Source organism: Girardinichthys multiradiatus, chromosome Y (assembly GCF_021462225.1).
Source record: "Girardinichthys multiradiatus isolate DD_20200921_A chromosome Y, DD_fGirMul_XY1, whole genome shotgun sequence".
Lineage (NCBI taxonomy): Eukaryota > Metazoa > Chordata > Actinopteri > Cyprinodontiformes > Goodeidae > Girardinichthys > Girardinichthys multiradiatus.
Genome location: NC_061818.1, coordinates 11,087,104 through 11,099,279, shown reverse-complemented (window position 1 = coordinate 11,099,279; position 12,176 = coordinate 11,087,104). Strand labels below are relative to the sequence as shown.

At 40.0% G+C, this 12,176-nt stretch overlaps 1 protein-coding gene across 14 annotated transcripts in view; it reads left to right on the top strand.

Moving 5' to 3' along the window:
- The window catches only part of LOC124864736 (nuclear factor 1 X-type-like), a 203,950-nt gene that overhangs the window by 163,787 nt on the left and 27,987 nt on the right, over positions 1–12,176 (top strand). For 12 of the 14 annotated variants that reach the window (XM_047359622.1, XM_047359627.1, XM_047359617.1 and 9 more), the window contains 2 exons: positions 524–654; positions 6,308–6,382. In XM_047359622.1, coding sequence (XP_047215578.1) covers positions 524–654; positions 6,308–6,382 — 206 coding nt within the window. The remainder of the gene's footprint in view (positions 1–523; positions 655–6,307; positions 6,383–12,176) is intronic. The other 2 variants (XM_047359624.1, XM_047359625.1) reach the window with 1 other exon arrangement.

The following is a 12,176-nucleotide window of genomic DNA, read 5'->3' as shown; positions in this document are numbered from 1 at the left end:
ATGGGACGATGGATGGAGCTCTAAAACCTGTTAGAGGCTGCAAAGTTGTCGCTCAGTTGTAGCTTCAGTTGTCAATCAGCCAAAGCGACAACTGAATGGTTTAGAATAGGCAACAAATTTCAGAAGGTAGATGTGCAAGGGTGGTAGAGATGTACCTGACAAAACCTGCAGCAATAATCTCAGCCAAAGGTGGTTAACTCAGAGGGGCTGATTACAAATGCATGCCACACTTTTCAGATTTTTATTAGTAATAAATAACTATGAAAACCATGTATTATTCTCCGAACACTTCACAATTCTGCACTTCTGTGTGTTGGTCTATCATTTGTGGTTGTAATGTGACAAAATGTGCACAAGTTCAAAGGGTATAAACTTTTGCAAGGCACTGTAGGAGGTAATTTGCAATGACCTGGTCCTAAATCAAAATCACAAACAAAGCACCCCTTAATTCCTTCCTCTTTCCATCCTGAACACTTTGAAAACAGCCGTTCTCATGTTTCTCTCCTCTTTCCGTCTCTTTCAGCTCCAACAAGCGCAAGTCTATTGATGACAGCGAGATGGAGAGCCCTGTGGATGATGTGTTTTACTCAGGCCGTTCCCCTGCAGCTGGCAGCAGCTCTCAGTCCAGCGGTTGGCCTAACGATGTGGACGCAGGTATTGTTGCTGAAAGTATGTTGTCCTAAGTGCCACCAAAGGCCTCTACAGGAGATGGGCTGAGGTATTAGTAGAACAATAAGAAGAATACAAACTGTTATGAGAGATCCAGAAAAGGTTTATCATTAGATTATTATGGATAGTTTTAGTTTTAGCTTCCCTAATCATTTTTCAGTTCAAAGGGGTTTTCTTTGGATTGAAAGGAATTATTTGACATTTTTGGAAATTTGATTTTTCAAATTATGGATCGTCCTTTTCTGTACATTCTCCTCATAAAAGGAGACATCTATTCTGGCTGTGCCTACCAGTCATAAATGTGCTAATTTTACTGTAAAAATCACACATCGGCATACAGGAAGGGATAGAAATGATCTTCATTTTATGCAGCACACAACCGGAAGGATCTTTAGGATCGGGAATTTATGGTGGATTTTGTTCAGTCCACATACGGTCAAAATTATATATACACTCCATCTAATATTTGTTAAATGTGCTTCAACCACGCAGTTTTTCTTGCCACCAACAAACTTTCAGGAAAATTCTGAACGGCTGTTTGACATCTTGTCTCGGCAGAGTTTATTTTAACTGTTAGGTTTCTCTGGGATGGAACAAACTTTTAAGTATAGTCCACAAGTTTAAGTAGGGTTCAGGTCGTGACTTTGGGAAGACTAGACCAAACGCTTAATGTTAGCCAGCATTTTACATTCCAAAACCAGATCTAGTGTGTGTTTGGAAACAATGTCCTGTCAGAAGATCATTTTGTGTCTAGATTTAGCCATCTAGCTGTTGAGGTGACATTTAAGAATCTGTAGTTGGCTTTCCGTCTTCATTATTCCGCCCATTTTTTGCACTGGCTATGAAACAATCCCACAGGATCATGCTGCCACCACCATGCTTGACAGTTGGTACAGAGTTTGTAGGTTTAAAAGCCTTAACTTGACTCCTCCAGACAGACTTTATTTTGTCTTGGTGAGAAGATAGCTCAACCTTTGCCTTGTTCGAAAACAAAGCTTTCCTCCAGAAGCCATTTGGTTTGTCCATATGATAGCTGGAAATTTCAGTCGAGCTGAGATGAAGCCCTTTTCTTGGTTAGCACCCTCTCAGCAAAGGTGATTAAACACTATAGGTGGTGGATTCATCGCAACCAGCAGTCATCATGGTTCCTGGGCTGTTTTTGAAGAACCTAAACAACTTCTTTTCACCTGGAGGTGACAGATTGGGTTTTCCTTCAGAACATGCCAAAGTGGTACTTGCACTGCCAATTTGAGCATATGCAGATGTTTAAAGATGGTTCTACAACGTCTTTTATGCTGGCAAAGAGAATTTGCCAGCTACAGTCATTCATGATCAGGAAGAATAAGTTGCAGTGCTTTGAGCTTGCCAGGTTGAAAGACATTTGAGAATCTTCAGTACTGCCTGCTAAAAGGTTTATGTGAAGGTATTAAATCAGTTTTTAGAATTATGACCCTGTGTGTTGTATTATTATTCCATCCTGGAGAAAGTGTAGTTCTGAGAAATCATCAAAAGGCGAAAATTAAGATGACATTCTTCTCCGTAATGAGTGTATGTAAACTTCTGACCGCGACAGCTTCCTTCTTACTTCTTGCAGTTAGTTTTGATCTTCTTACATATTTATTTTGGGGGAAAAAAGCATCTTCCAGAAATGTCAAACATTTCCATAAATCTCAGTGGAAATATTTTCTTCTAACCATGAAACTGTCATGAAACAGAAGCCGCAACTCACCTTCTGCTATCACAAATCTCCTTTTTGCATTTGTGTTGCACTGACCCCCTGCTCTTCTTCCTTTTACTTCCCCATCATCTCCATTCTCGACCTCTTCAAATCACAGTTTCTACTCCACTAAAAATTTTTCTCAATGACCCTGCACCACACAGAGGCAGAGCCACAGTCTGTTTTCCACAGTTTCCTCCATGATACATCTAGTTACACTGGCACTCACACTAGCTTTTCTAAAATTCATGGAGATATTTGGAGAATTTTGGAAGATATTTTTAAAATAATTGATTTTGTCAGCTGAGAGATATGCCACAATTCTAAAACAAAATACAAGTTTCTATAAAACATAATTTTCAAAAGTATTTGAAATATCTGGAAATTTGTCCAGCGTGGCATTTTAAAATGGGACATACAGGTCATTCTCAAAATATTAGCATATTGTGATAAAGTTCATTATTTTCCATAATGTAATGATGAAAATTTAACATTAATATATTTTAGATTCATTGCACACTAACTGATATATTTCAGGTCTTTTATTGTCTTAATACGGATGATTTTGGCATACAGCTCATGAAAACCCAAAATTCCTATCTCACAAAATTAGCATATCATTAAAAGGGCCTCTAAACGAGCTATGAACCTAATCATCTGAATCAACGAGTTAACTCTAAACACCTGCAAAAGATTTCTGAGGCCTTTAAAACTCCCAGCCTGGTTCATCACTCAAAACCCCAATCATGGGTAAGACTGCCGACCTGACTGCTGTCCAGAAGGCCACTATTGACACCCTCAAGCAAGAGGGTAAGACACAGAAAGACATTTCTGAACAAATAGGCTGTTCCCAGAGTGCTGTATCAAGGCACCTCAGTGGGAAGTCTGTGGGAAGGAAAAAGTGTGGCAGAAAGCGCTGCACAACGAGAAGAGGTGACCGGACCCTGAGGAAGATTGTGGAGAAGGACCGATTCCAGACCTTGGGGGACCTGCGGAAGCAGTGGACTGAGTCTGGAGTAGAAACATCCAGAGCCACCGTGCACAGGCGTGTGCAGGAAATGGGCTACAGGTGCCGCATTCCCCAGGTCAAGCCACTTTTGAACCAGAAACAGCGGCAGAAGCGCCTGACCTGGGCTACAGAGAAGCAGCACTGGACTGTTGCTCAGTGGTCCAAAGTACTTTTTTCGGATGAAAGCAAATTCTGCATGTCATTCGGAAATCAAGGTGCTAGAGTCTGGAGGAAGACTGGGGAGAAGGAAATGCCAAAATGCCAGAAGTCCAGTGTCAAGTACCCACAGTCAGTGATGGTCTGGGGTGGCGTGTCAGCTGCTGGTGTTGGTCCACTGTGTTTTATCAAGGGCAGGGTCAATGCAGCTAGCTATCAGGAGATTTTGGAGCACTTCATGCTTCCATCTGCTGAAAAGCTTTATGGAGATGAAGATTTCATTTTTCAGCACAACATGGCACCTGCTCACAGTGCCAAAACCACTAGTAAATGGTTTACTGACCATGGTATCACTGTGCTCAATTGGCCTGCCAACTCTCCTGACCTGAACCCCATAGAGAATCTGTGGGATATTGTGAAGAGAACGTTGAGAGACTCAAGACCCAACACTCTGGATGAGCTAAAGGCCGCTATCGAAGCATCCTGGGCCTCCATAAGACCTCAGCAGTGCCACAGGCTGATTGCCTCCATGCCACGCCGCATTGAAGCAGTCATTTCTGCCAAAGGATTCCCGACCAAGTATTGAGTGCATAACTGTACATGATTATTTGAAGGTTGATGTTTTTTGTATTAAAAACACTTTTATTTTATTGGTTGGATGAAATATGCTAATTTTGTGAGATAGGAATTTTGGGTTTTCATGAGCTGTATGCCAAAATCATCCGTATTAAGACAATAAAAGACCTGAAATATTTCAGTTAGTGTGCAATGAATCTAAAATATATGAATGTTAAATTTTCATCATTACATTATGGAAAATAATGAACTTTATCACAATATGCTAATATTTTGAGAAGGACCTGTATATTTAATGGTTAAGAAACATACAGAGCAAAAGTATTAAAAGTACAAATAGTAGTATCTTACAAATTTTACAGAAACATTCTGCAAGGAGTGGTGGGCTAAAAATTATCCACAGCAATGTAAAAGATTAAATGCTGCTAATTGCAAATTCCTGACGGTAGTTATTGCTGTCAAGGGTGGAAGGATCAGTTGTTAAGGTTGGAGAGCAATCACTTTTCACATAGGGGTCATTTGGATAACTGTTTCTACTTTAATAAATCAAATACTCCTTTAACAGCTGTTTATGAAATATTTAAATGAGTCATGCAAAAAACAGTAGAAACATGTTGGGAGCAAATAGTTTTTCACACCATTGTATACGGCAGAACTAACGCTAAACCACAAAATCGGCATGTTCTCTTTTATGTAAATATCTATTCCCATTGTGCTAGATATTGTACCCCAAAATATGTCCATGACAAAGTAATGTGAAACAACTAGTCTAAAATAGAACGCAACATTTTCTCTGGTCAACATACATGAGATGCAAAATAATTGTTAGATGTTATGATTTCAGTAACAAACAAAATTATAAGCATATTTTTGTCACAACCAAGCTATATTTTGTTTTCTAATTTATTCTGTCATGCTAAGCTAACAACATTTACGTTGACAACATCAAATGAGACAGAACGTCAAAGTTAGATGTGCTAGAAGAGCTAACTAGGCAAAGCTGACAAGGCTGTTCATACCTGGTTTTCCTTCATTTAATACTTCTTCTACTCTAAGATGTTTATTACACAATATTGTCATTGTCAGGATTAAGCATGGGCTGGTCTGAGATTTTTACAGTATGATAACATTGAGTAAAAATTGGATGGTTTCATGAAAACATTTAAAATAAATTCTATTTCATGATTATTATAGAAAAGCAACAAATTATTCCTATTATGGCAAAAACATATATTAGGTATTAAAGTTATAACTACGTTATCTGTAATATTTATTATTTGGATTTTGATACAAAGACATCAGCAAATTTCTAGAATAAACCCCTGCTGTATTTACTGGTAGTATATCTAGTACCTAGTTTACCTTTTTGCGGTTCTCCTCTTTCATGAGGATCTCAGGCAGATAATAGCTGGTTAATGAGTGCTGGTTTTTGCTCAGGAGGCCAGCTCATTGTGGTCACTCTTAGTTTTAGAACAGCGTTTCCTTAATTGGGGGGTTGGCTTGCTGCTATAGTTTCCACATCAAGCCTGTCAGTTCTATTCACAAACAAAAATATTTCCAATCAGCCAGATTTGTCCATCTTGTACTTCAAGAGATGTTCTCAGTTTAAACATCTTATCCTAAAATCTAGAATAGAAATAGAATGTTCTGTATCATCTAAAAACATATATGACACGGATTAAATTGTTATCCATTTTAGGTAGTTTTTTATTTAACCTCAGCCAACTTTATTCCTTTATTCTTACTTCCACATAAATCAACTCTATCACAATATTCCAAATGCCCTCTGAATCTCACCACTCATAACTATCTCCTATGTTCTGTTTAACTATCCATTTTCTTGCGAAACTCTAACCTCTCACTCCTTTTTCTTACAGCACTGTTAACCGTTATGATGGCTATCTAATGAAATGTATTTGCAATGTGACTTCATTGGTGTAGTATTTGACTTGAGGGATTTGCTTAAGGAAACTCCCTCTTATATGCTTCCTTTTTGATACTGCTAGCAGTCATGATGTCACTATTTTATAAACGTTTGCTGCACTCTATGGCATTAAATCCCATATTGCTAATTATTTAACCAGCCCTGTTTCTTTCCACCTCTCTCTGTGTCTCTATCATGATCTTTCCTCCCTTCTGCCATTGTTAACTCTTACCTTCTCCCCTGTTTGGCCTTTCAGTGCAGCACCATTTGGCCAGTGTGCAGGAGAGGAAGATTAAGCATGAGAGCGATGGAGTGCAGTTTCCTTACCATGGTTAGAACAACATTAAACACTCTACTGTGTACATGCATAAGTTGCTCTCCTTCCGCTCACACCACCCTCAGCTTGTGTGTGCATCTCCGTCTGTTTGCCTTTTCTGTGAGCTCTCAGAGCCCTGCTGCGTTCTTTCATCTGTCTTTTCCTTTCCCTTCTATTTTCCGCTCCTCTTTCTCTCCGCTCCCTTCTTTTACGCGTCCTGTTCTCTGGCTCTGTTGCTGTTGGGTGGGGTTGTGTTTCTACCAGATGTCTGCTGCTGTCCATTGTGGGTTCACCAAAGTCTTCTGGTAGCCCAGTAGCTCCATGACTTCCACCACCTGTTTGCCTCAAAGATGTAGCTGTGATGCTGGATTAGAAATCAAATGTGTAGCTGGATGCATGTATCTCCAGCCAATATAAAACATATGTGAGTGCTCTGATGCTTATGCAAACTTTATTTTATTGGTATTTGTTTTATTATGACCAAAGAGCACATTGTTATGACACCACATGTTTGTGATCTAAAGCAGCCAAGACCATTGGGCAAAGTGGTTTAGTTTTTTTTATTTGAGGAAATTAAAGAACACGTAAATAGTGTTCTGCAAGTTTTCATTCACCTAAAGCTTTTTCACATTTAGTCACTTTACAACCACAATTTCAATGTGTTTTGAAATGATTTTACATGACGCATTTTGGTTCTTAACAAAATAGCTCAAGCTCATTCAGGTTGGATGGAGAACATCTCTGAAAATCCAGTCTTGCCACAGATTCTGAATTTGGATTCTCGACTATTCTTTGACTGACTCATTCCAACACATGAATATGTTTTGATCTAAAGCATCACCACTGTATCTCTGGCTGTGTTTAGGGTTGTCCTGCTGGAAGGTGAACCTCTGTCCTAGTCTCAGGTTTTAGCTTCATCCATTTTCCCATCGTCTCTGACCGGCTCTCTTGTTGCAGCTACATAAAGCCTCCCCACAGCAGGATGCAGCCACCTCAGTGTTTCATCGTGGCAATGGTTGATTCAGATTAATGTGCGCTGTTAGTTTTCTGTCACATATCGGGTTTTGTAGATTGAAAGGTTTTATTTTGGTCTCAAATGAACTGCAAGCAGGATTTCTCATGTCTTTCTTTCAACAACAGTTTTCTTCTTTCTACTGTTACCAGATTTGTGGAGCGCATGACTAACAGTTGTCCCATCAACAGGTTCACCCGTGTGGATCTCTGCAGCTCCTCCAAGGTCACCATAGGCCTCTTGGCTGCTTCTCTGGTTAATGCTCTCCTTGTCTGGCCTTTCAGTTTAGGTGACAGGTCTTGTTAGGTGTGCAGTTTTGACATCTTTTTGTCATTTTTAGATGATGCATTGAACAGATCTCTCTGAGGGTTTTATAAAGTAAGGAATATTATTTTAAAAACTAACACTGCTTGAAACATCTCCAGAACTTTCTCGCTGGCCTATCTGCTGTGTTCCTTGGTCCATGACGCTGCTTAATTAAACTAATGTTCTCTAATCAACTTCTGAGGCCTTCAGAGAACAGCTGGATTGATACTGAAATTAAATTACACAGAGGTGGACTCTATTCACTAAGACTGAAGGCAGTTTGGTGCACTGGATTTTATTCAGGGTGTTTGAGTAAAAGGGGCCTATCAAAAATGCACATGAAGTAAAACATAAAGCTACACTTAAGTTTGTGGTTGCAACCTGAGAAAATGTGAAAAAGCTCAAGTGCTCAGTAAGAGGCGTCAGAAAGGTAGGGAGGATGTGAATGAGGTTTCTGCAGCACCTTATCCAGCTGGTTGTTTAGACAGAGCTGTTGAGGGCTGCAGCCACCTGCCCTAGGCCTGGCTCATCTGTCTGGGATAGGCAGCACGGCAAAAAAACAACATAAGATTCAAACAAACCAAACCGAAGGTACTCAGGTGTGTCATCAGTGCACAAGGAGCCTTCTGTCTCCAAGCCATGTTTACTCACTAACACACACCCTCACAAATGTCACACAGACACGCACATGCACACACTGAAAAATTACATTAGAGCTCTTTAACTGATTTACATTCTCACACACATATAAACACCCTCAACCTCCCCCCACCCAGTCTGGAGAGGAACAGCGTTACGGTCCAGATGGCACCTCCACGTGTCTACAGCAAAGGGAGCTACTGGGTTACAGCAGACATCTGTTCTGGAGATGGTGGTGGTGGTGTTGGGAGTGAGAGATGTGGAAAAGCAGAAGAGGGGAGGAGGACTAGAGGAGGGAAGGGGAGGGCCTCTGCCTCTGCCTCTGCCTCTGCCTCTGCCTGCTCCAGAAGTGAATCTTTACCTGAATGAAAAGCTCTGAGGCATAGCAGGTGATCATGTAATTCATCATTAAGTCTGTTGTGCCCTGCTCAGCTCTGCTCTGCTTGTCCTTCTGCCTGCTCGCTCTTGCTGATCTGTGGTATGAAAACGAACATTTGGGTAAAGAAGGAGTGGGTCAGGTTTCCCATGTATTTGTGATATTGAGTTGAAGCAAATATGTTGTTTTTTTTTTGTGTTTTTTGCAGAGAACGTGATGTTTTTTTACCACTGTACTGTTATCCTATAGTGTGTATGCCTGCTACCAATGTGTGCCCTTCAGTTAAGGAATGGCGGCTATCCAACACACGCTGTTGTTTTTATGCACCTGGATGACTACACAAGCTATTTGTTTCGCTGTTTTATAAATCTGTGTCTGTGTGCGCGCGCTAGCCTTCCAGTTCAGTGGCGGTTTGGGTGGTCGCTAGCTTGTTAGCGTGGCAAGACTGCAGGGTCATGGGAGCAATTGGCTGCCAGGCTGCCTGTGCAGCGTGCCAGGAGCAGGACACAGAAATAATGAAGAACAAACAACTGTTTTGTATGTGTGCAAAGACACTGTAACGTACACACTATAAGAGGAGAGAGATCAGAGTAACTTCTATTAGCTTTATTAGACAAAGCTTTCACTGGGCATCTGGGCCTCATTTGCTGTTCTTCGCTGATATACCACCAGATATTTTGACATAGTGACTAATTAGGAGATATTACAGGGTCTAAAAACGGTATGTATAATTTAAAGTTATTTATGAATAATAGGCTTATAATTGGCACTGGCATGCGGAAACCTCGGGCAATTCTGTTGGGTGCGTGGGATTTAGTTTTTCTATTTGTTTGATGAAATCCACTAGATGCATCTGGAAACTTTTCATTTTTGCATGATTCTGTGTGATGATGGTTGTTTGAAAGAAAGTTAGAGTTATAGCATATTCCACCAGTATTTAGGATGTCTGGTTTGGCCTGAGCTGCATAAAACACTGTACCTTACATTTCCCATGATGCAACAGTATAATCCTCACTCCTCCAGTTAGAGAAGAAGCCTTTTTTTCATGTCTCAAATCCAAGACCAGCCAACTCTGATGGCATCACTTTTACATCATTAGTTTACATACTTTTACATACAGAATGCATTAAACAGCAGAGAAGAACGTTTCCAATAAACTGTAATGCAGATAGCCATGTTCTTTAAAAGAAACAGATAAATACTGATTTGTGTCAATGATGCACAAAACATAAAATCAGATGTGTGTTTTGTTTACTGATAGATATAAGGGGTTGTGAAGCTTTAGATCTTCAATCTCCAGTTTGTTTGTGTTTTTTTACTTTGACCTGCCTATACCAATCCTGGCAGTTTCCAAATTCTTTTTCCAAATTATAATTATATAATAAATTATAATTATATAACATGAGCAGAAATTAGAACAGGATACATTTTCAGACCCGTTCTCCCACGAGTGGCCATTATTCATTTATGATGTGACATTACATCATAAACAGCAGAATTACTAAATGGTAATCAATTTGACATTTTAGACTGTTATGCATCTTACAGTATCTCACAAAAGTGAGTACACCCCTGACATTTTTGTAAATATTTTATTATATCTTTTCATAGGACAACACTAAAGATACTACACTTAAATTTGCTATCTCCTCAAAATAAATAAAAGCATAGCCAATTAATGTGTAAACCTCTGGCAACAAAAGTGAGTACACCCTTGAGTTAAAATGTCTAAATTGTACCTTCTTGTGACTTGTTAGCGTTACAAGGTCTCAGGTGTGGATGGGGAGGAGATGTGTTAAATTTGGTGTTTTTCGTTCTCACACGCTCTCAAACTGGTAGTTCACTTGAAGTTCGACCTGGCACCTCAAGGCAAAGAACTCTGAGGATTTAAGGGAAAAGAACTGTTGCTCTAAATAAAGATGGCCTAGGCAAGAAGAAGATTGTCGACAACCTGTTTTTTTCAAAATAGACGTATGAGTGCTGCCATCATTGCTGCAGAGGTTGAAGGGGTGGTGGGTCATCCTGTCAGTGCTCAGACCATACACCACACACTGCATCAAATTGGTCTGCAAAGATTTTGTCCCAGGAGGAAGCCTCTTCTAAAGATGATGCACAAGAAAGCCTGCAAGCAGTTTGCTGAAGGCAAGCACACTAAGGACATGGAATACTGGAACCATTTCCTGTGGTCTGATGAGACCAAGATAAATCTATTGGGTTCAGATGGTGTTAAGCGTGTTGTGGCGGCAACCAGGTGAGGAGTACAAAGACACGTGTGTCTTGCTTCCAGTCAAGCATAGTGATGGGATGGTCATGGTTTGGGGCTGCATGAGTGCTTCTGGCTGTGGGTAGCTACAGTTAACTGAGGAAACTATGAATGCCAACATGTACTGTGACATACTGAGGCAGAGCATGATCCCCTCCCTTTGGAAACTGGGCCGCAGGGCTGTATTCCAACATGATAACGACCCCAAACAAACTCCAAGATGATCACTGCCTTGTTACAGAAACTGAGGATGAAGGTGCTGGACTGGCCAAGCATGACCCCACTTTTGTTGCCAGTGGTTTAGATTCTAATGGGTGTTAGAGGACACCAAATGTATACAGTTATGTAAGCTGTACAATGACTATGAAAAGGGGGTAAAAATGTGAGGGGTGTACTCACTTTTGTGAGATACTGTAAATGAGTAATTAGCACAATTAGCATGGTTAGCCTTACTAAACCAGCAGTCGTCTTGTATATTCCCTAAATAGCTTAGATCCTTACCTCACCTCTTAGATTTCCAAAACATTGTCAACATTTCCAGATCCATGATGTTCCATCACTGGCAGAGGTTGAAAACTCGACATCTTGTTTAATATTCCTTTCGCAAATTCAGCTGCAGTGGCTCCAGAGCAGTTTTCAGGATAGAATTAGTTCGTCCAGTTTGTTTTCATGATGAGCACCTTTATGTAACATATGGATAGATTGAGTAAAACAGACAACTTTGCTTACAATACTTTTGGGTTTTGGATACATTAACATACACCAAAAATCCATTTGTAGTTACATATAGTGCTGCTCAGAAAATGACATTTACCTAATCATAGAACCATTTTTTTCCTGAGTGGATTGATTATACAACTTCAGGGGTTAGAAGTAATACATTATTTGGGGCACAAATTTTAATTTACTATGGATTTTCTCTTATCAGCGGAGGGTCAGTTCAATACATACACCCTTAAATATGTACACACACTCCCACTAAGAGGCCAGAGGCCGGATAGCTCCTCCAAATCTTAGTTTAGCGTATATTATATTATCATTCCAACCAAGAAAAAGAACAGTTGCATCATGGAAAGTCTCCTAATTCATGACACATGGATGGCATATGCAAACCATTGACCAGAATTGTAGTCTTGATTAAAGTTTGGAATTATTTTTAACAATGTAGTGAACTTGTTTTCCCTACTCTTGCAAACTTGGATTCCCACATTTC